Here is a 21,287-nt window from a genome sequence, read left to right as displayed (position 1 = left end):
CAAATAAACAATACTGGTTGAATGAAATTGTACTTTATTAAATAACATTCTAAATACCTGGTTATCAGTAGATATGGTAAACAAACGCTGTGACCTACAATGCTAGGGACTCACAGAGTCCTAACCTCATTTTTTAAAGATGACTCTGAAAATAAACAAAGGTTCTTTTTTTTAAAACTGATCATAATGCTGGGCGTAACATGACGTCACTTAGCTAGGCTCATAAAGCCAACCTCCTCCGACACTCGCACCTATGTGCTGAAACAACAGATTTAACAAACTTCGTTTTCCTTTTGCAGCAATGTTTAATGTGGCCAGGGCATTCTGTCTATACTGAAAAAAACAAACAAACAATAATGTCCTCTAGAAAGCAGTACTTAAAGAAAAAAAACCTCGCAGGGTACCTTATGCATCCGCCTAAGATGACTCGAAGGCTAGAGCTATTTTGTTTTTATTGCGATAGCAATTATACAGACATTCTCGACCAGTCTTTGCCATCATCAAGAGCGTAGATAGAATTTTTTTTTTTTTTTTTGAGGGAGGTGGCGGTGGGAGAGTGCACCTTGATTTGAGGGGGGGAAGCAAAAAGCAATTATGGGCTGAAAAATTTGATGGGGTGGGGGGGGTGGGGGGGGTACACGTACACACATTCTCAATGTGCCCCACCCTCCGACTATGCCACTGGCCGTCGTTGTCATGTTTTGATGTTTTGTGTTATGTCCCAATCGATAACATCCCCTGCATATCGTGTGTTTTACAAGCGGGTAAAAGCGCGTGAGTGAGGACAACGAATGCGGCTAAAGCATAAATAAGAAGAGCCGACCTATCTCCTTAGCATGGAGTGCAAATGTGATAACATCAACCCGTGTGCCAGGCCTGACATTGATTGTTATTAAAGCAGAGAGTAATCCACTTCCCATTTTAAAAAGCAGGAAAAAATGGGGGGGGGGGGGGGGTCGCTGTTATAAACTTTGGTTGTGATCGCTGGAGTGCGTGGTATAGTGGCAGGCATTAAAAACGGCAGTTACACCCTTCTATCAAGTACTCTCAACGCAAACAGACTATTGGCATCACATTTATTGCTAAGAGCTTAACTGAAACTAACCAATTGTGTTTTTTGTACACAATATTGTGTAACTCAAAAGAGCGTAACTCAAAAGGCTAACAGGCAATGATCACTTTATTTGCTGAAGCAGTGATTACTAGCCCAGAAAGTTTACAAGCTTGTCGCATTATGCCTCTAGATAGAAGCGTTAGCGCCTGCGCCCTTCAGGCAATGCAACATCCCCCCCTGCCCCCCTCGAAAAAAAAAAAAACACAAGGCAATGAATGGTATGACGTGATGTTTAACTTTTTTGACCGTCGGCTATTGATCCAGGAAAGCGAAAGGCAGACTTGTAACAAAACGTAGCCACCTTACAGTGAGCCTTCCGAACCCAGAGTTGTCAGCAATAGCCTCCCTATTTTTTATTCAAATATCTCTTGCCTGTGTCTCATGGCAAGCGATGCAGGAATACAACTGTCTGGGCTTGCAAAGCAATCTGAATTTAAATAAAGCCACTCTGGCTACTCACGCTTCCGATGGGCCTGTGCAGGACTCCCCGAAGGTAGTTTGGCAGATCTATGAGCAGCAGGTAGAAGCCCCAGTTGCCACAGAACATGGTCACACCCAGGGCCCAGACACTCCGCGACCGCAGAAGGCGGCCCCATGGCACTCCATGCGGCTGCAACAATGAAAGCACACCAGCAACTTCAAGACAAACCTGGGCAATTCGCAAGTGACAAGGCTCAAGTGAGTCTCAAAAAACAAACTCGTCCATGCAACAAACTGTCGGCAAATCGGTTCTGCAGAAGCCTGCAGCATGTTTCCATTTTCTAAAAAGCCCAGCAGCAAAACTCTCAGTCGCTGTTGCATGAAGGAGAGTCACATGACCTGGGCAGAAATGCCATGTGATGTCATTGGTAGAGCAGCACGTCGCTGTCGGCTGTGGCAGCAGTGATCCTGGAAAGATGGCGAGTACAGCACCTGGCACGGTATAGGTTACTAACCTGGCCCCTTGGTGGCACTGGCCAGACACTCACATAAGAATGCCAGGCAGGAACATTCCCTTTCATTCAGACTTTGGCTGTAGTATGACATCATATGCCCTTCGAAAGAGAAAAGCTGTTATCCATCATTTTAAAACACAAAGCTACAGAAAAATCCATACAAATTTTTTGAAAAGAAAGTTTCTTATTTGACCAGAAATTCATACCATCCAGGATTTAAACCCAGGACAGTTTTTCCAGGTCAGTTGCTCTACGATTTGAACTTTTTCACAATATCAGCGTCTATGTTCAGAGTTGATGATTGATGATGATTGATATGTGGGGTTTAACGTCCCAAAACCACCATATGATTATGAGAGACGCCGTAGTGGAGGGCTCCGAAAATTTTGACCACCTGGGGTTCTTTAACGTGCACCCAAATCTGAGCACACGGGCCTACAACATTTCCGCCTCCGTCGGAAATGCAGCCGCCGCAGCCGTGATTTGAACCCGCGACCTGCAGGTCAGCAGCCGAGTACCTTAGCCACTAGACCACCGCGGCGGTCTATGTTCAGAGTGACTTTGTCAATGCCTCTTAGAAAAATACTATGCCTGGGACGTTGCCAGCTTTGCCATTAGAGGAACGTTGCCACATGTTTCGAGCAGGCACTGTGTGGTGAACCTAGCAACTGTACCACAGGAGCCAGCAAGAGCGACAATGTCGGCAACAATGTGTCAATGAGAGGCGCAGCACTGCTTCGTGTGGGCGGTTGGTTGCGCGTTCATGAAGCGCGTTGGAGAAGTGCCAGTTCGACAAACACCAGGCATTTCTATGCAGAAAGTTCGACTAGAGCTTAAGAGCTTCTAGTGACAGGAGTTTCCTTTCAAGCACCTTTGTGTCAGCGTTCTTGTTGGTTACTCCTTACTGCACAGTACAGCGTTACTTGTTGGAGAATGATCATCTCTTGAAATCGCTTTGAGTCACTGGTCGTGTAAACTCCTCTTCGAAGGTACCTGCAACTCCCTTTCCCTATGCTTGATGAGTGTTTCAGCCTGCAGCAAAACTAAACATTCAGGCAAGATGAACACATGGCTTTTTCTTTATGCGTTTATTTCTCTCAATGCCTCTTTATTTTCCTAGCATCGTTTTCAGCTCAATTACGACGTCGCATTGCTAGCACGTTCAAGATGTGGTTCGTCGCACTCTAGTTTGATCAACTCTTCCATTGGTTTCAACAATGCTGGCATTATTTCCACCAATGGACGTCGTGTCGTCTGCAAGAATTACTAACAGTGCCACTGAAGCTTGCAAGGAGTTGTCCCGAGAGGCTCTAGCGACTGTACCGGGTGAAAAGGAGGAGAACGGTAAGGGTAGAGTAGTGCTTTTGTGGCTTATGTCGCAGGTATAGTCTTTTCTAGAAGGAAATGCAATTTATGATCTAGTGAAGGAATTATTGTGTCAAGCGCAGCTTCAATCTTGCACATGGTATGCAGAAATAATGAACTGTACCATCCATAAAGCGAAACAATAGAAGAACCGCGATAACTTTCTTAATTACACTAGAGGATGGCACTGCAACTAACCAATGTGCTAATTATGTACACAAAACTTAAGCACAAGGCTTTCAGTTTTTAATAACCAAAGCTCTACCAAACATAAGGGGGGACATGGTGTGCGGAGATATTTTCCACATTTTTAGCCCAAACATAATGAAAATATACATGCTTATGTAGATTTTTTCGCCGATTTCAAATATGCAAAATTTTTATTGTAGGTCAATTATTTAGAAGATACACAATGCTGCCACTCTATTGTTTTGGGAGGCAATAAGAAAGAAAGTGCTTATCGAAAAGTGAATATTATTACATTGCTAGACAGTGCAATTAGCAATAAGTGCAATGCCACAAGCAGATTTCAAATCAAAGCAGAACTAGTGATTCTGCAGATGATGAAAGTTCAGGAGTTATGTCTTGGCTATCACATACAAGGAAATTTAATAAATTTCAGATTTATATGGGCAGCCAATGAAAATTCCGCTCTACAATACACAGATTCGGCTTTATGTTAAAGAAAATATTACTCTAGCTGTTCTAGATCATAAGATATCAGCCTGACAAACTAGTAATGTGACCAAAAAGCATGTTTTGAGAAAACTGAGAAAAACAAACAAAACTCCTTTATTTACATAACTGCACTTGAAAAAGCTCAGTATACACCCGGCATATAGTCCTTTTGATCCGAGAGATTTTATAGCCCCTGTGTGGTGCTTTTTCCCTGTGTGGTGCATGTTTCCAGTTGCTTGTCGCTTCTTTGCTGATGCTGCCGTGCGCCCTCGATCCTTTTCAGCCATGCGGCTGCAGTTATGCCAGCTGGGGTTTAGGCTCAGCTCTTTCATGGTGTCTTCCAATCCCCTTTGAATGCCTACGTTGAGCTTGAGCACTGTTTCTGCCACAGCAGCCTCTGCTTCATGTGGAGCAGACGATAGCCAGGAGACTTCATCAATAGGGAGGCAAGCTCAAAGCACATGCGCAAAGTAGCGAATAGGAGGGCGCCCTGATGCTTCTTTTCGTCGGGCATTTTTAAGCTGCCAATAGCTGAATTGGGTCCGTTGTGGCGAAATTCGAAGGCAAAAGTCGGCTGTCAAATCAGATCAAGATAGTCGCACTAGCACACATGGAAGGTCCGGGGTGTGTCGCAAGAAATGTGCGATTTCAACGTCGATTTAGGCTCAGATTTACCTAATAGGTGCTGTATAAAGGGTCTTAGCGGCCAAAATAATGATATTATAGGTATAAAATTTACAGTATAAGTGCACTAGTAGCTGTAGATGAAAAAAACGTGTTTTTTTTTGCGATTTTTAGGTGTCTACAAGCCATGTCACCCCTTCATTCAGGTTACTATAATAAAAAATAAATAAGAAACAATCTCTTAGAATATGCGAACGAAGAAATCAAGCTGAACCACCAGACTGAACTGGTGAAGGCAAGCCAGAGCTTGTCTGAACATTCTGTTTGTACACATGCATGCTTTTGTAGTGCAGTAAAAATATATTAACATTATGCTATAAAACAAACAAAGTACCTAGGGCCCAAGAAGAATATGTTGACTGTGCCCTTTAATCTGTTCAAGTATAATTTTATTTCCATAATTGCAGGTGATCAGTACAAAACGTTTACACTGAACGTTTACCAGAACCTCAATGAAAGCCTGGTCAAGCTTTTGTGTATGTCGAAAACCGAACATGCAAGCTCTTTTGCATCCTTTTATGCAAGCTATCTGTGCACTCCCAGGAGAGGCATGTGACAGAAACCACCTAGAGATGATGTCAAAATGAACACAGCAATGAGACAATGCTAAATAGAGAGCTGGCAATCATGCCATCAATGTACATGTAAAGATGAAGGAGGCATTTTAAAGAAGGTTCATTTTGGACAATATCTCTTCATGGCCAACTTGTTTGTTCATAGAAGGATGTGAAATGGCCGGTCATAAGCTGGCTTTGAAGATGCCTAGTTGGTCTTCCATAGCCATAGTACTTGTCAGCTGAGTGCGACTGGACAAGAGGGGCTACAGAAGAATTCTTGATATAGCTCCCTTTCGAGATTGAAAACCTGTAAGCAGCTGAGCACCAGGTCAAAATAAATTTATGCCCTTTGGACAAACTGATAAGCACTTGCAGTACGAGGAATCGAATTGAGTATGCCCCGCATATGTGGCAAACCAGCTAGGTAAACCATTTAACACCTTGTCAGCAGCTCATGACACAATACTCAGTTCAAGCACATCCATCTTCTGCACTGAACTGTTTCACAAAATTGAGAACAAGTAAACACGGCTATAGAGAAACCTTCCAACCTACCTGCTGAGCTGCGCAGGAGCTGCCCCGGTAGCGTTGTATATGTTGCAGCTCACGATTGGAGATGCCTGGGTGCATCTCGGGCCACTCATACACCAGGCACATCCACAGCATGAACCACACACAGCCAAGCACACCTGCAGAGATGAAACACACGGCTGATGTTGGCGGCAGCATTTTAACTGCACGCCGGAACCGTGGGAGTCTCTGAACTTAATGGCACGATGCAGCTGTGGCGACTCCACAGTGTGAATGAGTTTTTACAAGTGTGCCAATCGCAGAGGTTTTCGTGGCCCAAGGCGGGGACGCTTTACGGTACTTGTGGCATTTGCAACCCACTTACGGTCAAAGCCCTCGACAACTTCAGAAGTGAGGTTGTCAAGGACTTGGCGGTTATCTCGCGTGTTTTGTTTACGTGCAGAAATAAGCACTTCCATCTAAATACGCATGCGCTCGTTTTTGTATTAGGATATCAGTAAAGATTTTATTGAAAGGCCTACTGTAACGATGTTAGCATTAGTTTTAGCCGGTTTTAGCCACCCCAGCTCAACCCAGTTGCACCATTTGCCCTTTCAGATTTCAGATATTCATCCCGTTCAATTATTCAATTAGGCACTACAGTTAAATCTGCTTATAATGAACCTCCATATAACGAATTCCTGGATATAACGAAGTTTTTCTATTTTCCGCCATTGCTCCATTGCAGCACAAGTTTTTTTCATTCTCTATGTAACAAAGTAACAGCAAGAGACAACCTAGGAATCTTGCTCCGCATTTTGGCCTTTTGGTACATGTGTGCATCTTCCGCGGCTGCCCGGCCGTCAACGACGCCACGGTGAGCGCTCATTATTGTGCCCGGGTGAGCGCGAAACGAGCAGGTGGGCCTGCACCCCACAAGCCGGCGTTGCCGCTGTTCTCGCCACCGCAGGCGCATGCGCGGTTGTGCCTCCCCCCAACTACAAACCAAAATTAAAAAAAGAAAAGAAAACTACTTTTGCATGTTGGCAGTGCCTTGCTTTTAGTTAGCATCACATATGTGGGGCCGCATTGCCTATGGAGGGCATTTTACCTAATAGCTTTCTGTGGTATACGTGCCTGTGTCCCCGTCATTCGCTCTTCATTTTTGATGCCGCACGCGCGTGCATAGTTTCACTGTGCGCGCATGATGAGGCCCCGACGATGTACAGCTTTTTTTATATTATTGCGATAGCAACTATATGGACAGTCTAGGCTGAATTTTTTTTTTGCCTCCGTCATTCACCGTATATGTATACTATCAATATATATATATATATATATATATATATATATATATATATATGTATATATATATATATATACATATATTTAGGCAGGCATGGTGATTGAGTGGCCGTAGCGTTGCATATAGTCAAGTAGATCCTCCGTGAGCGGTCACAACGTGGTTTATTTCGACGTTTCGGCCTAGAGTCTGGCCTTCATCGGGAGTCTGGCCTTCATCAATGGTAGTTCTATCCCGATGAAGGGCAGACTCTAGGCCGAAATGTCGAAATAAACCACGTTGTGACAGCTCACGGAGGATCTACTTGACTATATATATATATATATATATATATATATAGTGGGAATAATAATTCAATGGGCCAGTTAGTCTTCTTGAAGGTATGGAATATGGCACAACGGGAGCGTTGTCAACAAGGATAAATATATTTATTTCCCAACAGTTTCGGGAGGGGTCCTCTCTTCATCAGGGAATGAGATTATATGTATATGTGTGTGTGTATATATATATATATATATATATATATATATATATATATATATATATACACACACACACACACACACACACACACACACACACCAGGAAGTAGAGGACGGGCAAAACAAAAACTTTTTATTTTTCCTACGTTTCAGCCGGTCCCCGGCTGAAACGTAGAAAACATAAAACGTTTTTGTTTTGCCCATCCTCTTGTTCTTCGTATCTGGATCCAAAGACACCTTCTTTTTCATATATATATATATATATATATATATATATATATATATATATATACATATATATATACATATATATATATATATATATATATATATATATATATATATATATATATATATATAGAGAGAGAGAGAGAGAGAGAGAGAGAGAGAGAGAGAGAGAGAGAGAGAGATGATGTCAGGTACGAAGGAGGGACCGTTGTATTGTCATATTCAGCAGTCGTATACCTTCACCATCCATTTATGTCATGTACGTAACATCGACTTCGATATATGTGAAGCTAGCAAAACCTCCGCGAGCGCACTGTGCACTGTGAAATTTTTCCTAACGCTCATGCATGGAAGTTGCCCATGTGTGTTCTCATCATTCCTGCGAAGAGACTAAGTGTCCATCACCTGTAGCACATACCTGCACACCAGCAAAGCATACCAGTGCGTCATATTCGTCAAACCATCTTATCCTCCCATATTAATGTTGGTTTAAACCAAGAGGGTGATCACAAGGGCACCCAGAGGTAAGCAGATAGAGATAGATAGATAGATAGATAGATAGATAGATAGATAGATAGATAGATAAATAGACAAGGTAGATAGATAAGATAGATAGATAAGATATATAAATAAGATAGATAGATTAGATAGATAGATAGATTAGATAGATAGATTAGATAGATAGATAGATTAGATAGATAGATAGATTAGATAGATAGACAGACAGACAGACAGACAGAAAGACAGACAGATGCGCAGATAGACACCAAAAGTGCTTGCAGTTTTCAAAGAAATGCTTAGCATTTAAAAGGTTATGGTAAAGTGAACATCACTCAGTTTCACAGTTTATAGAATCCATATTCTTTTAAGCTTGTAGCACCAACAGCCCAGATGTCACATCACTCAAGTGCAGATGCTCTATTTCTCACAAGTGCTGGTTTCGGTGCATTGTTGAAAAGAAATTGAACACAGCTGGGGTGCTCTGTTTTTTTTTTTTTTTTTTTCTTGTCAAAGGCCTGCAAAGACATATGGGTCAATGCTGCCTGCTGTCACCCCAAACTGCTCTGGACGTGTCCTCTCTGATGGCCACTGCAGCATTTAGGTACGGCATTTTTAGATGCATTGCAGACCATGACAGCCTGAAACTATCCTTGAGAATATACAAGCTTGCAACCTAAAAAGCTCATAAAGCAGGCATGAAGCGGCTGCACCTTTTACAGAAGCAGCGACATGTCGACTGAAACCTCCAAAGCCAATAATGACAGTCTATCACTAGTGTCGTTTTTTAGTTGTACAACACATCTTGAGCGAGTTGGTTGATCATAAGGCAAAAAGAGTGCCCACTCTTCCATAGCACAAAGCCTGTGCCTTGTGTTTGTTTTGTGTGCCTTTGCAAACTGTGTGCTGATTTCCATTTCATATTTTACTCGTGTCACGAAAAAAGAAAGTTTTCATTAGAATTAACTAAACAGGTCCAAGGGGGGCTCATAGACGCACCAAGGAGGTAGAAAATGCCGGGCCAGCCCCAGGTACTCGCACAGAGCTGGGCGGTGAGCGGCAGCGTGATCACGGTTCCCACTGCGGTGCCGACCGTGTTCAGGCTCACCAGCCGACTCCGCTCGTGCGCCGGTGACCAGTGCGACAGCAATGCCAGGGATGAGGGAAACACCACACCCTGCATGTACAAAAGGTCACGTGTGTGGGTAGAACTAGTTGGGCACCCTGCCGTCTATAAGATTGCTACATTATGAATGTACACTCTGTTGTGCATCAGAGGCTAAACTCTTCCCGTTGCTTATTTCACACTTGCAACAGAAAAGTAGGCAAGAAGTCAGGAAAATGTGCACATATTGACAGCACTTGACGGTTTCTATCAGTTCACGAAAATACTTGCCATTTGGTTTGTGTATCGTTAGCGCGATTGAGCAAGGCACGATGAAGGGGTGCGATGGGAAGAAGCCCCTATCTTTATTGTAGCAGTACTTATATACCGAGCGAGACAAGAAAGGGTGCGTACCCTCACCGCACTATCGTATCAAAGGGGGCGGGTTTGACACGAGGCACATGCTGCGCAAGATATGACACATCCTCCTTGGTGTATAAAACAATTGACAGGTGAACACAACTGGAACGCTCACAAAATGTTAAGCACTCATTCACGGCACTTGAACAAAGTTCTCGTTGTAAGCCAGCCGTCTGGGCGCTTTGCGTTGTCGCTGTGATCTTCTTGGAGCTTGTGTAGCTGTTGTGCCCGGGATCGGGGCCGCGGGCATGTACCCCGGCAACGCGACTGGAACCTCATGCGCCGTAGCAGATGGCGCTACGTCCTCACCGCTGTCGGGAAGGTCTGGGCTGAAGTCCTCACTGGTTAACAGCAAATGTCGACGATTCCGTCGCAGCTGCCGCCCTTCTTCTGTCGTGACGTCGTAGGACCTTGGATGCCCGGAAGGCCTTAGGACTTTAGCTCTCTTTGCCCATGCTCCTTTGGAACGCAGACGAACCGTGGCCCCTGTTTCGAGCGGCGCCAGCAGTCTTCCAGGGCGGTTGGTGTGGGAGCGCTTCACGATGAAGTGTTCAGGTCCGGTCTCCATGTCAGGCAGGGTGTTGCGCAGTCTTCTGCCTTGCAATATCTCCGCTGGGGCCATGCCGCACTCCAGTGGCGTTGTCCTGTAAGTAAGAAGACCCAGCCAGAAATCTTGCTTTGCTTCATGCGTTTTTTTCAGGATTCTCTTGATGACCTGGACGCCTTTCTCAGCCAAACCATTCGATTGTGGATATCCTGGACTGGATGTGATGTGTCTGAAGTCGTATGCCCTCGAAAAAGACCTGAACTCGTGACACAAAAATTGCGGGCTATTATCTGTCAGAACTTCCAGTGGAATGCGGTACCTAGAAAATATGGCGCTAGTTGCCTGAATGACAGAGCTCGCCGATGTGTCACGCAACTGCTCCACTTCCGGAAAATTTGACAGCGCGTCGTATGCGCTGAGGTACGACCGTCCGCCGTACTCAAAGATATCAATGCCAACTTTCTGCCACGGCATCTCGGGCACCGGGCGCATCATTAAAGGTTCTTGCGGCTGAGTATACGCGTACTTATTGCACACTGCACATTTCAGCACGAATGCACCAATGTCGGCGTTAATGCCGGGCCAAAATACAAGTCGCCTTGCCCTTTCCTTGCATTTGTTGATGCCCATGTGTCCTTGGTGAATTCTTTCTAAAGTGTCTTTCCTCAAACTGTTCGGAATCACCACTTTACATCCTTTCAAGAGGACACCTTTCACCTGCGTCAGCTCTGTAGAGAATGGCTTCAGCTGTCCCTCTATGCGTAACCCAAGTTCTAAACTGTGCAGCACAGCTTTAAGATACGAGTCCCGACTCGTTTCTGCTGCTAGTTGTTTCCACGTGTCATCACTGACAAGAGATGAAACGAAACTTACGGCGTGCATTTCCACATCATCGCTCCCGACATCACTGGCATAACTTGAGGTGGGCGCCCGCGACAGCATGTCGGCCAGTAGAAGCTGCTTTCCTGGAACGAATCGCATTTCTGTGTCATAGCGCATCAATCGCAGGAAGAATCGTTGCAGGCGGGGCGGCATATCACCAATAGGTTTTTGGGCGATAGCGAGCAAAGGGTGATGGTCGGTCTCTAAGATAACGTTTCGGCCATACACGAAGTGGCGAAAGAGTTCGCAGCCGTAAACACAAGCCATCGCTTCCTTCTCAATTTGCGAATAACGCTGCTCTGCTTGAGTTAGCACGCGGGAGGCATAGGCGACCGGCTTCCATACGTCATTGTTGCACTGAAGTAGCGCCGCTCTGATACCGTTCTGCGATGCATCGCATGATACTTTCGTGGCTTTCGTGGTGTCGAACACTGAAAGCACGGGCTGCCTGCTGAGGTCAGCGCAAAGTTGCTCCCACTCGAGCGCGTGGTTGGCGCTCCATTCAAACATTGTATCTCGCTTCAGTAGGCTTCGCAAGAGGCTAGTCCTTTCGGCTAGTGATGGGAGGTATTTGCCGAAATAATTGGCGACTCCTAGCATTTTTTGGACGGCCGATTTGTCCTCCGGCGCAGGCGTCTGGAGCATACATTTTATCAAGGAGGGGCTCGGCCTGATGCCATCCTTGCCGATGACGTCACCGAGATACTCTATCTCCTGTACGCCGATTGTGCATTTGGCCGGGTTAAACGTTAAGCCAGCTTGTTGGGCTGCTTGTAGTGCCGATCTCAGGCGCGCGTCATGCTCTTGCCGAGTTGTGCCCCAGATAAGGACATCATCAACATACACCCTGACACCGGGAAGGCCATCCAAAATTTCTGTTAAGGTTTTCTGAAAAACCTCAGATGCCGATGATATACCAAACGGTAATCGCAAAAAACGGTACCGGCCGAAGGGCGTGGAGAACGTGCAAATTTTAGAAGTTTCTTCATCGAGCGGTATTTGATGGAACCCTGAATTTGTATCGAGTCGAGAGAACAGCGCCGCGCCAGACAACTCGGCTTCTATATCCTCTCGTCTAGGCATCTCGTAGTGTTCTCGTTTCAGGCACTGATTTATTTTTCTAGGATCTATGCAAATGCGCAGCTTCCCGTCTTTTTTTCAGGCAATTACAAGTAGACTCACCCAGTCCGTTGGTTCGTCGACTTTTGTGACGATGTAGCCCCGTTCTATGCGCTCGAGTTATTCTTTGAGGGGCTTCTGGAGAGTCAGGGGTACGCGCCGAGTTGGTTGGACCACTGGCACCGTTCCCTTGTTGAGGACCATCTTGTAGACGCGTTTGACATCGCCCGTACCGGTGAACAAGTGGCGAAATTATTCGACGATTTCTTCAGAGCTTGTACGAGACACGGCGTGTACGTGCGGGATCAATCCAAGTTGCTCGCTCGCCCTCAAGCCTAAGATGGCCTGACCCTTGTGTACCACGAAGAAGTCGAGTGCAGCGGTGTGGTCATCCAGCGTCACTTCCAGTCGCGTCATCCCTGCATGTTTGATTACACCGCCGCCGTATGAGCGAAGCACGCCACAGTTGGGCTTCAGTGCTGGCCTCGGATGCATCCTGCGGAACACTCTGAAGGGCAGTAAATTCGCCTGTGATCCTGTGTCAATCTTCAGCGTGACTTTGATGCTTTGAACTTGCGCCTGAACGACCCAATCACATTGACTTGTCACTCTTCTTACAGACACCTCGAGCACTTCAAAGTCGTCTTCATGCCTTCCCACTTCGTCAACTTGCGATGCGTTTCTGCAACATACGGCGAAGTGGTTTTTTCGTTGGCATCTTCGGCATGTCCGTCCGTATGCAGGGCAGTTTCCTACAGCGTGCGTGCGTGCGCACTTCGGGCATTTGCGGTTGCCTTGTCGATTTTCACCTTGGCTCTGCTTCGAATTGCGCACAGCATTTACTTGCTTTTGCTGGCTGTCCCACACGCCTCGGTGCGCCGCTGTTGCCTCTGCTGCCTTGCAAACTTGCTCTGCCTTATCTAAGGTCAAACTGTTGTCACTGAGCAGCTTTTCCCGGGTTTTATAATCGCCTATTCTAAAAACGAGCTGATCCCGGATCGTGGAATCTGTTAGTGCGCCAAAGTTGCACTCACGAGCCTGTTTTTTCAAGTCTCGCAGGAAGTGTTCCAGGTGCTCACCTGGAGCTTGACTCATGTTCCGAAAGACTTAGCGCTCGTGTACTTCGCTGTACTGGGTGGCGCAGTATTGCTCAAACTTCGCCACAACCGTTGCGTAGTCTTCTCTGCTCTCGCTGTCGGCGAACGTGAAGGTGTTGAAAACTTCGAGCGCTGCTTCACCGGCGATACTCAGGAGTAAAGCTGCCTTCGTCTTCGCCGATCGAGGTTTTTCCGGTGGGTCTGATGCGGTGACGAAAAGTTCAAACCTTTGGATGAACAGCTTCCAGTTCTTGCCTGCGTCTCCTGACATGCGCAGCGGGTCCGGTGGCTTGAAGTCCATGGCTGTTCCCGTCGTTGCTGTCCCCCAGTGAAGTCGTGAGTTTGACTAGCCACTTCTGACACCACGTATCGTTAGCGCGATTGAGCAAGGCATGACGAAGGGGTGCGATGGGAAGAAGCCCCTATCTTTATTGTAGCAGTACTTATATACCGAGCGAGACAAGAAAGGGTGCGTACCTTCACCGCACTATCATATCAAAGGGGGCGGGTTTGACACGAGGCACATGCTGCGCAAGATATGATACAGTCTGTCACGTAACCTTGTCATGAGAAGCAGATTCACAGAGACAACAGACCATTTATAAAAAGCTCACTTTATTTAGCCAATGCTGAGTCGTGCTCCAACCAGTGGCATTTAATTTGACACTAAGGTTGTACATGCACCAAGGAAGTCTCACAATAGTTTTGCCACGAAAGCAGTACCACTTGGCACATCCTTTGGTATCAAGGTAGCACAGCTGCATCGTACCAAGTGGAGTCAGTGCGGCAGATCGTGCACAGAACAACATATAACAGATATGGAAGTGAGAAACTATGGAGTCACTCTCTAATCGACACACTTTGTACGCGTTCTGAGAAGGATAACAGCAGCCTGCTCCCCATAAGTTTGGTTTGGCTGTCAGCGTTCAATGAAAACTTGCTGCAGGAACCCACTACTAGGCATCTCTGCAATACGGAGGACTCTCATTAAACGAAAATCTCTTAAATGGGATAGCTGCTCAAAATAGATCAACTGCCTCTAGTACGATTAATTTCATATTTGAAAATAATCATTTCAGTATTGAAAATAAAATAAATAAATATTTGAATTCTGCAACCCCAATCAATCTCTCAGTAATTGGAGCTTCTGAAACAGAACATATTTTACCATGACCTTCAGGTTTTGTCTAATGAGTCTACTGCACTTAAGAATTGAGATAACTATTTACAGTCACAACAACAATCTTTGACAAACAGCACAGAATTTTTAACAGATGCCACCTGCTTACAGGATACATTCAGAGAGCACACATTCTGTGAGGTGGCTCTGACTGAGTATTCCAAAACTGGCTTAGCACTCAGGGCAAAATATAAGACATTCACTTTTACAATGGTCCATCTGCAGAAATAAATTAGGCATGCCAGAATAATGGTTCTACTCAGTGATCGCACAGTCACAGCATATCAGCATGTAACTGTATACACATGCAACTGTTGTCGCATGGACATTAAAAACTTTAAGGCCGTTGGTTCCTATAGCGGCTTGCATCCACTGTCAGAAAGATTAATATTTTTCTTGCAAGTTCTTAGACACTTCATTATTGTCCGTACTGGAGCAGTTCCACACTATGTTTATTGGCCGTCTTAGTGAGCAGTTTCCTGCTGCTTTTTTTTTTTTCTCTTTTCATTAAGTACACTGATTGAATTATGGCTAAGATAACTATGAGCACATGCTGCGTTTTTATTTAGCAGTAATGCAACAAACAGTCATTGTCAAACATTCATTGAAGAAGCTTCTCACCCCTCACTTTCCACTCTGGTGAACTTGCCAGTATTAAGCATCAACATGGTCACCAAACTTCCATGACTGCAAAAGGCATTAGAGCATTAGGTAGTGGCAAATCCTACCTTCAACTACTTCTGAAGGATGCCGAAAATTTGGGTTTTGCTGTCTTCGATTTGGACGTTGCTTTGGCTCAATAAGATTTTTTCACTTTTTATTTTCCCAAAAGCAGCCAATTAGAAATAATAAGGGCTTCAACAAATTATGTACATCAAAGATGCTATCTCATGGCAAGAATCACTCAAGCGAAATTGGCAGAGTGAGCAATTAAGAAAGAAATGCTGCTTAGTGTATAAAATGAGCTAAAGCATAGGCCTTAACAAAGAAAGTTCAGCGAGACGAACACACCTCAGAGATGCCCTCACCAAAGCGCAGCACCATCAGAGTCACTGGACTGATGTGTGCAGCGAACGGTGTGAGAAGGGTGAGCAGCGAGGTCACCAGGATGCCTGCGCCAAGTAGCCTTTTGGCCCCAAAGCGGTCAGCCAGCCGACCACCGGGAATTTGGGTCAGCACATAGCCATAGAAGAAGGAACCCAGAACGACACCTTGCGTTCGTTCATCCCAGTTGAACTCTCCTCCAGCCTGCGCACAGCGAGGAGTTGTGGCGTGGCTCGGCTCACCTACTGCTCACATGCAACAATATAATCTTTTAATTGTACAGTACTTTAAGCTTTCTGAATTGTGCATTACTGGTCAAAAACTTTTCTAAGTTTGCAGCACATTTACCGACAAATACCAAGTCTGTTTAACCAGCTGTCGCCACTAAAAAGCAAAAGTGGGCTTTGCTGCAAATGTGGATTTCTGCTAAGTTAATGAATGATGCCTCCAGTCTAGAAGGTAACTGTATAGGACAAAAAAGCTACTACAGGCTGGGCTGGTACAGTTAATTAAAGACTATATTTCCTAACAAACTGGGAACTAAGTTTTCAGAAAAATTTTGCATTAAGTAAATTGGCTGCAATTTCAATTTGGCAATAGAAGAAAGTAAGGCACACAGACACAGACAATGAGGAAGGAAAACAGCAAACCATGTCATATGTTTTTGCTTTTTCTCACGTTTGTGTTTGCACACTCTGTTTTTCCCTGATGAACTTCTACAAACAAACTCTATGTTCTGCAGTACCAACTCCTTTAAGTAGCATAGGCTAGACAGCTTGAACAATTTAGCATGGTAAAAAATAATGCAATTACACGATCTGACACGTCTCACCGTTTCTGGGTCAGCAGTGGCATTGTACAGAGAGCCATCGGGGGCGGGACAGTCAGCGCCGTGGGAGGTAGTCCCCGCGGCAAGCACGGCCGTGCCATTGACCATGGCCACAATGGCCACGCTTAGGTTGACACGCAGAGCGTAAAGAAGGAAGAAGCCCCAGAACAGTAGCAGGCTGAGCACATATCGAGATGGGAATCGACCTGCACAGATAAACCACCACATCTTTGTACAGAATAAATGAAGCGACGAGCTACTAAACACACATGCGTCTCGTTGGTTTAGCATTGCATATAGCAGCCATGTGCCCAGACATCAACTGGTCTGGTTGCAATGCTTCTGCATGTAGTTCAGGTGTGTTCAGCTACACAGCAGCAGCAAAGCTTTGATATGTAAAGGAGAAAACAGTTAAGCATTGAAGGAAAGCACCTGTTCAGAATAAGAGATAACAGGCAACACGCAGACATACTGACTACCGAATTTAACTCGACAAAAATATCCTGGCTAATCCAAGTTTATAGGAATTTTTTGTAACGCGAAAGCAATACATGTCTACATTGATGTAGATGTTGCTGTGTTGGGCATTGAGAAATATAATTAGCACAGTGTAGATAGCTCCTAGATAGATATGTGGGTTTTAACATCCCAAAACCACCATATGATTATGAGAGACGCTGTAGTGGAGGGCTCCAGAAATTTTGACCACCTCGGGTTCTTTAACGTGCACCCAAATCTGCGCACAAGGGCCTACAAAATTTCCGCCCCATCAGAAATGCAGCCGCCGCAACCAGGATTTGATCTGTGACCTGCGGGTCAGCAGCCGAGTAACTTAGCCACTAGACCACCGCGACAGGGCTGTACATTGCTCCTGCGTGATGGCTTTCGATGTGCTGTAAATGTCTCAGCAAGCACCCACCCTCCCCTTTCAGTGAAAGCTAATTTGACAAGAATCGAAAAGGGGGGCCTTGATCGGTCATAGAGCAATATTCAAGATTGTGGAGGAAGAGCCACTAAGAATAAAAATTCACACTCATGGTGCTAACAAAATGCTTTATTGAGAATGCATGTATTCAGTTTTCAAAATAATGAATGAAACAGTGAAAATAAGGAAAGGGGAGGGTGGGGGATGTTTGTTCTGCCAATGGTGCATATTGCGAATCTCCCTTAAAAAGGCCTATCTATGAAGTGAATGAGGGGGCGAAGCAGTGGAACCATTCGACGTTATCGTAAGTCACCCATGGCATTGACCACTCATGCATGTAAGTGAGTCACAAAGCAGTGTGCAATTATATACAACATTTACTGGGCATAAATGATATGTCATGTTGAGTTATGAATTTTGCTTTGCCTTCCTTATCACTGCTTTGTGGTATCAGCTGTAGCCTGAAGATGGCAAAGACAAGGTCTGTGCACATTCCTCTGGTGGTTGTTTGTTGTTTCCAGTCATACGAAATGCATCGTGCAGCATAGTGAGACATGATCTACTACACAAGCCAGTTGGTGTCTGTGATCATCATCATCAGTGCAGTCGTCATGACCTATAGTGGGTACCTTACATGTGCTGTGCCATTATGGCAGAAAGTGATTGTGTAACCTAGAACGTGCTCATCTTTCATCTTCATGAGCGTTATCAACACAGTCAGCTACAGTGCACAATGTCAACAGACAAACCTCGACATTAGAGAGCTTTGCTACTAAAAAAGGAGGGGGTGCTCGGGATTTTACGATACATGGCTGATGCTAAATGCCTAATCTTGGCCTTATTGTGCAACTTTGTAGTGTGTTTTGTAGTCTTGAAGATGTTTGATGTTTTGTGGCGCAAGGGCCATTGCACGGCCAAAGAGCGCCAGTTCATTTTACTAAAATTATGGACAATGATTGTGATAAGCGGCGGTATAAGGGCCATAAAATTCCTCGCGCTAAGGCGGGTAAAAACATACAAGTAATAAAATCATGACCATGCCGTGCAAGATGTGTGTGGTGTGAATAGATGACAAAAGTTGGTGATAATAAAAAAACGATGGTGGACATGTATGGCATTAGCACAAGTGCCTCACTTGTTCATACCCTTGCGTCCAAGGGCCGTGAGGCAAGTGCTTTCTTGTGTAGCCACCGCAGCAAAAACCTCTCTAGAGAGGTCCTGCTACGGAATGCCCAAGGTATACGATATGAAAACTATGAATTTCTTTTAAAAATGCCAACAATGATTTATGACTAAAAAGCGGTTCCCTACCGACCAACATTGCAGGGTGTAAAGGTATATTGACACGTGTTTATATGAAAAAGAACGATGATAGGAATGTGTTGTAGATTCCAGCTAGTGGGTCAGGTGGTTTTTCGGGACGACAACGAAGCAGGCATCTTGCTGTAGAGCTGATCCTGAATACGCTCTTTTCGCTGCCGTAAGCTGCTGTCATCTTTTGTTCGCGTTGCACTGCGACACTAGTGGAGGTGCTGGGTAGTATGAAGGCGGAGCGGGTGGGGAGCTTCGAAGGGCGGCGGCGTACGTCATGGGACGTTGTTCGGGGGCAGGATCAGCTGTCGAGAATGCTTGGCGGATTTCGTCACGGACGACTTGAGCGACGGATGCCATGGGTGTATCCACTACCGGAGTCCGCAGCCTTTGCAATTCTTCACGAACAATCTCTCTAATTATGTCACGTAAGGAGCCATGACTGTCAAACGTCACAGCGGTGGCCTGAGTTTGGGGGCTGCTGCACAAGCGGTCATATTGTCGGCAGCGTTGGTGAAGGGCCCGCTCGATAGCCGACACTTCTTTGATGAAGTTCTCGACAGTGCTTGGCGGGTTGCGCAGAAGTCCGGCGAACAGCTGCTCTTTCACGCCGCGCATGAGGTAGCGCAACTTCCTATCTTCAGTCATCTGCGGGTCAGCCCTCCGAAATAAACGTGTCATGTCTTCGGCGAACATGGCGACCGTTTCATTGGGTTTTTGGACCCTTAGCTCTAGTAGTTGGTGGGCGCGGTCACGTCTGTCGACATTGGCAAAAATTTCAACCATCTTCTGGTGAAAGTCGGTCCATGTGGACAGGTTGCCTTCTCTGTTCTCGTACCAAGTACGAGCGCTGTCATCGAGATAGAAGTAGGCCCGGCCGAGCTTCTCCTGAGCAGACCAGTGGTTAATCTTCGCAACACGGTCATAGTGGTCTAACCAGTCTTCTACATCTTCGTGTGCGCCACCACCAAAGCGTTTAGGCTCCAGCAATTGAAAAAACGTTACCTGGGATGGAGCGGGAGCACTGGTGCCGAGAAGTACAGGCTGGGGGCTGGTGTTAGCCATTTCTAGATGTCTGGTAGAGGTTTTCTGCGAGGGGTTGCAGTCTGGAGGAATACCTCGTAGCCGACGACCGAATCGATGGACAGGGGTTGCAGTAGGCACGTCCGGGCTGGATGAACGGCTCCCACTAGGACTGTGAAGCATAGGGCAGCGTCACGGCCCAGCTCCGGTACCTCGACACCCATTCGACGGCCGCCGTAACAATGATGACGAGGCTACAACTGATTACGAGCCGGTCTTCCGACATCGACCACGCTCTCCTTCTCCTGCCCAGTCACCTTCGTTGCAGCGCCGCACTTTTGCCGACACCAGAGGAGCGAGGTCACCCAGCCCACACCGGGGAAACTGAAGGCGGCGACCTCAGGGGGTAAGGTTGCAGGCTGTCAAGACGAAGAAAAAAAGCCCCCATTACTCCCACCTCAGGACGCTGTAAAGCCGACAAGACGTAATACCGACAAAACCATGACCCCCGGGCCTTACCGTTCTTGTGGATGGACAGCAAGTCAAAGCTTTAGTCGACACCGGGGCTGACTTCTCTATTATCAGTGATGACCTTGCCGTACGCCTCAAGAAAGTAAAGACAGCGTGGCGGGACCTCACTTAAGGACGGCAGGTGGCCAATTACTGATGCCTGTCGGAATGTGCACAGCAAGACTCGACATCGGTGGCTCTACTTTCGTGGCGACGTTCGTCGTTCTCGCTTCATGCTGTAAAGACCTGATTATCGGAATGGATTTCTTGAGAGAACATGGCGCCGTGATCAACATCCCTGACAGTGTCATTACATTTCGCAACAACAGCCCTACTTTAGTCGATTGTTCAGAGCTGAGACATACGTCTTGTTCAGGGCCTTTGCGTCTGACGGATGAGGATGTGGTCGTACTGCCACGATCGTGTACGCTTGTTTCGGTGGCAGGGGATGAGCCGTTTGACGGCGATGGCATTGCTGACTAAATAAGCTCACTGATATTTAGCCACGGTATTTCAGTTGCTCGAGGTCTTGTCACTGTCACTGCTGGACGCACAAACTTGCTGCTCACTAACTTCAGCACTGAGCGCCGACATCTCCCGAAGGGTACAGCCGTCGCTTACTTTGACACTACTGCAGAAATCCAAGACAGTTTATCGGCCCTAGACGAAGCACCTCAAGAAGAATCACTACCTAATCTTGACGTTGGTACTACGTTGTCAAGGGACGAACGAACTAGACTTCTTGAGCTGCTAGCTGAATTCCAGGACTGCTTTTCATCGACATCACGGGTCGGTCGAACGCCGCTAACAAAGCATCGAATAATTACCCACGACGCAGCAAGGCCTATACACCAGAATCCTTATCGTGTGGCTCCAAAGGAACGGGAAGTGATACAGCAACAAGTCGCTAAAGTGCTTGAAGATGATGTGATTCAGCCATC

General features: G+C 46.0%; 1 protein-coding gene across 3 annotated transcripts in view; it reads right to left on the bottom strand.

Annotated features, from left to right (window-relative positions):
* The window catches only part of LOC119170806 (sialin), an 82,608-nt gene that overhangs the window by 20,851 nt on the left and 40,470 nt on the right, over positions 1 to 21,287 (bottom strand). For all 3 annotated transcript variants that reach the window (XM_037422065.2, XM_075886633.1, XM_075886631.1), the window contains exons 2-6: positions 16,581 to 16,783; positions 15,716 to 15,952; positions 9,354 to 9,531; positions 5,889 to 6,022; positions 1,575 to 1,724 (exon numbers count right to left, since the gene is read on the bottom strand). In XM_037422065.2, the coding sequence (XP_037277962.2) occupies positions 1,575 to 1,724; positions 5,889 to 6,022; positions 9,354 to 9,531; positions 15,716 to 15,952; positions 16,581 to 16,783 (902 nt within the window). The remainder of the gene's footprint in view (positions 1 to 1,574; positions 1,725 to 5,888; positions 6,023 to 9,353; positions 9,532 to 15,715; positions 15,953 to 16,580; positions 16,784 to 21,287) is intronic.

The sequence above is a fragment of the Rhipicephalus microplus genome, chromosome 2, assembly GCF_043290135.1.
Source record: "Rhipicephalus microplus isolate Deutch F79 chromosome 2, USDA_Rmic, whole genome shotgun sequence".
Taxonomy (NCBI): Eukaryota; Metazoa; Arthropoda; class Arachnida; order Ixodida; family Ixodidae; genus Rhipicephalus; species Rhipicephalus microplus.
This window is presented reverse-complemented; position numbering and strand designations above follow the sequence as displayed.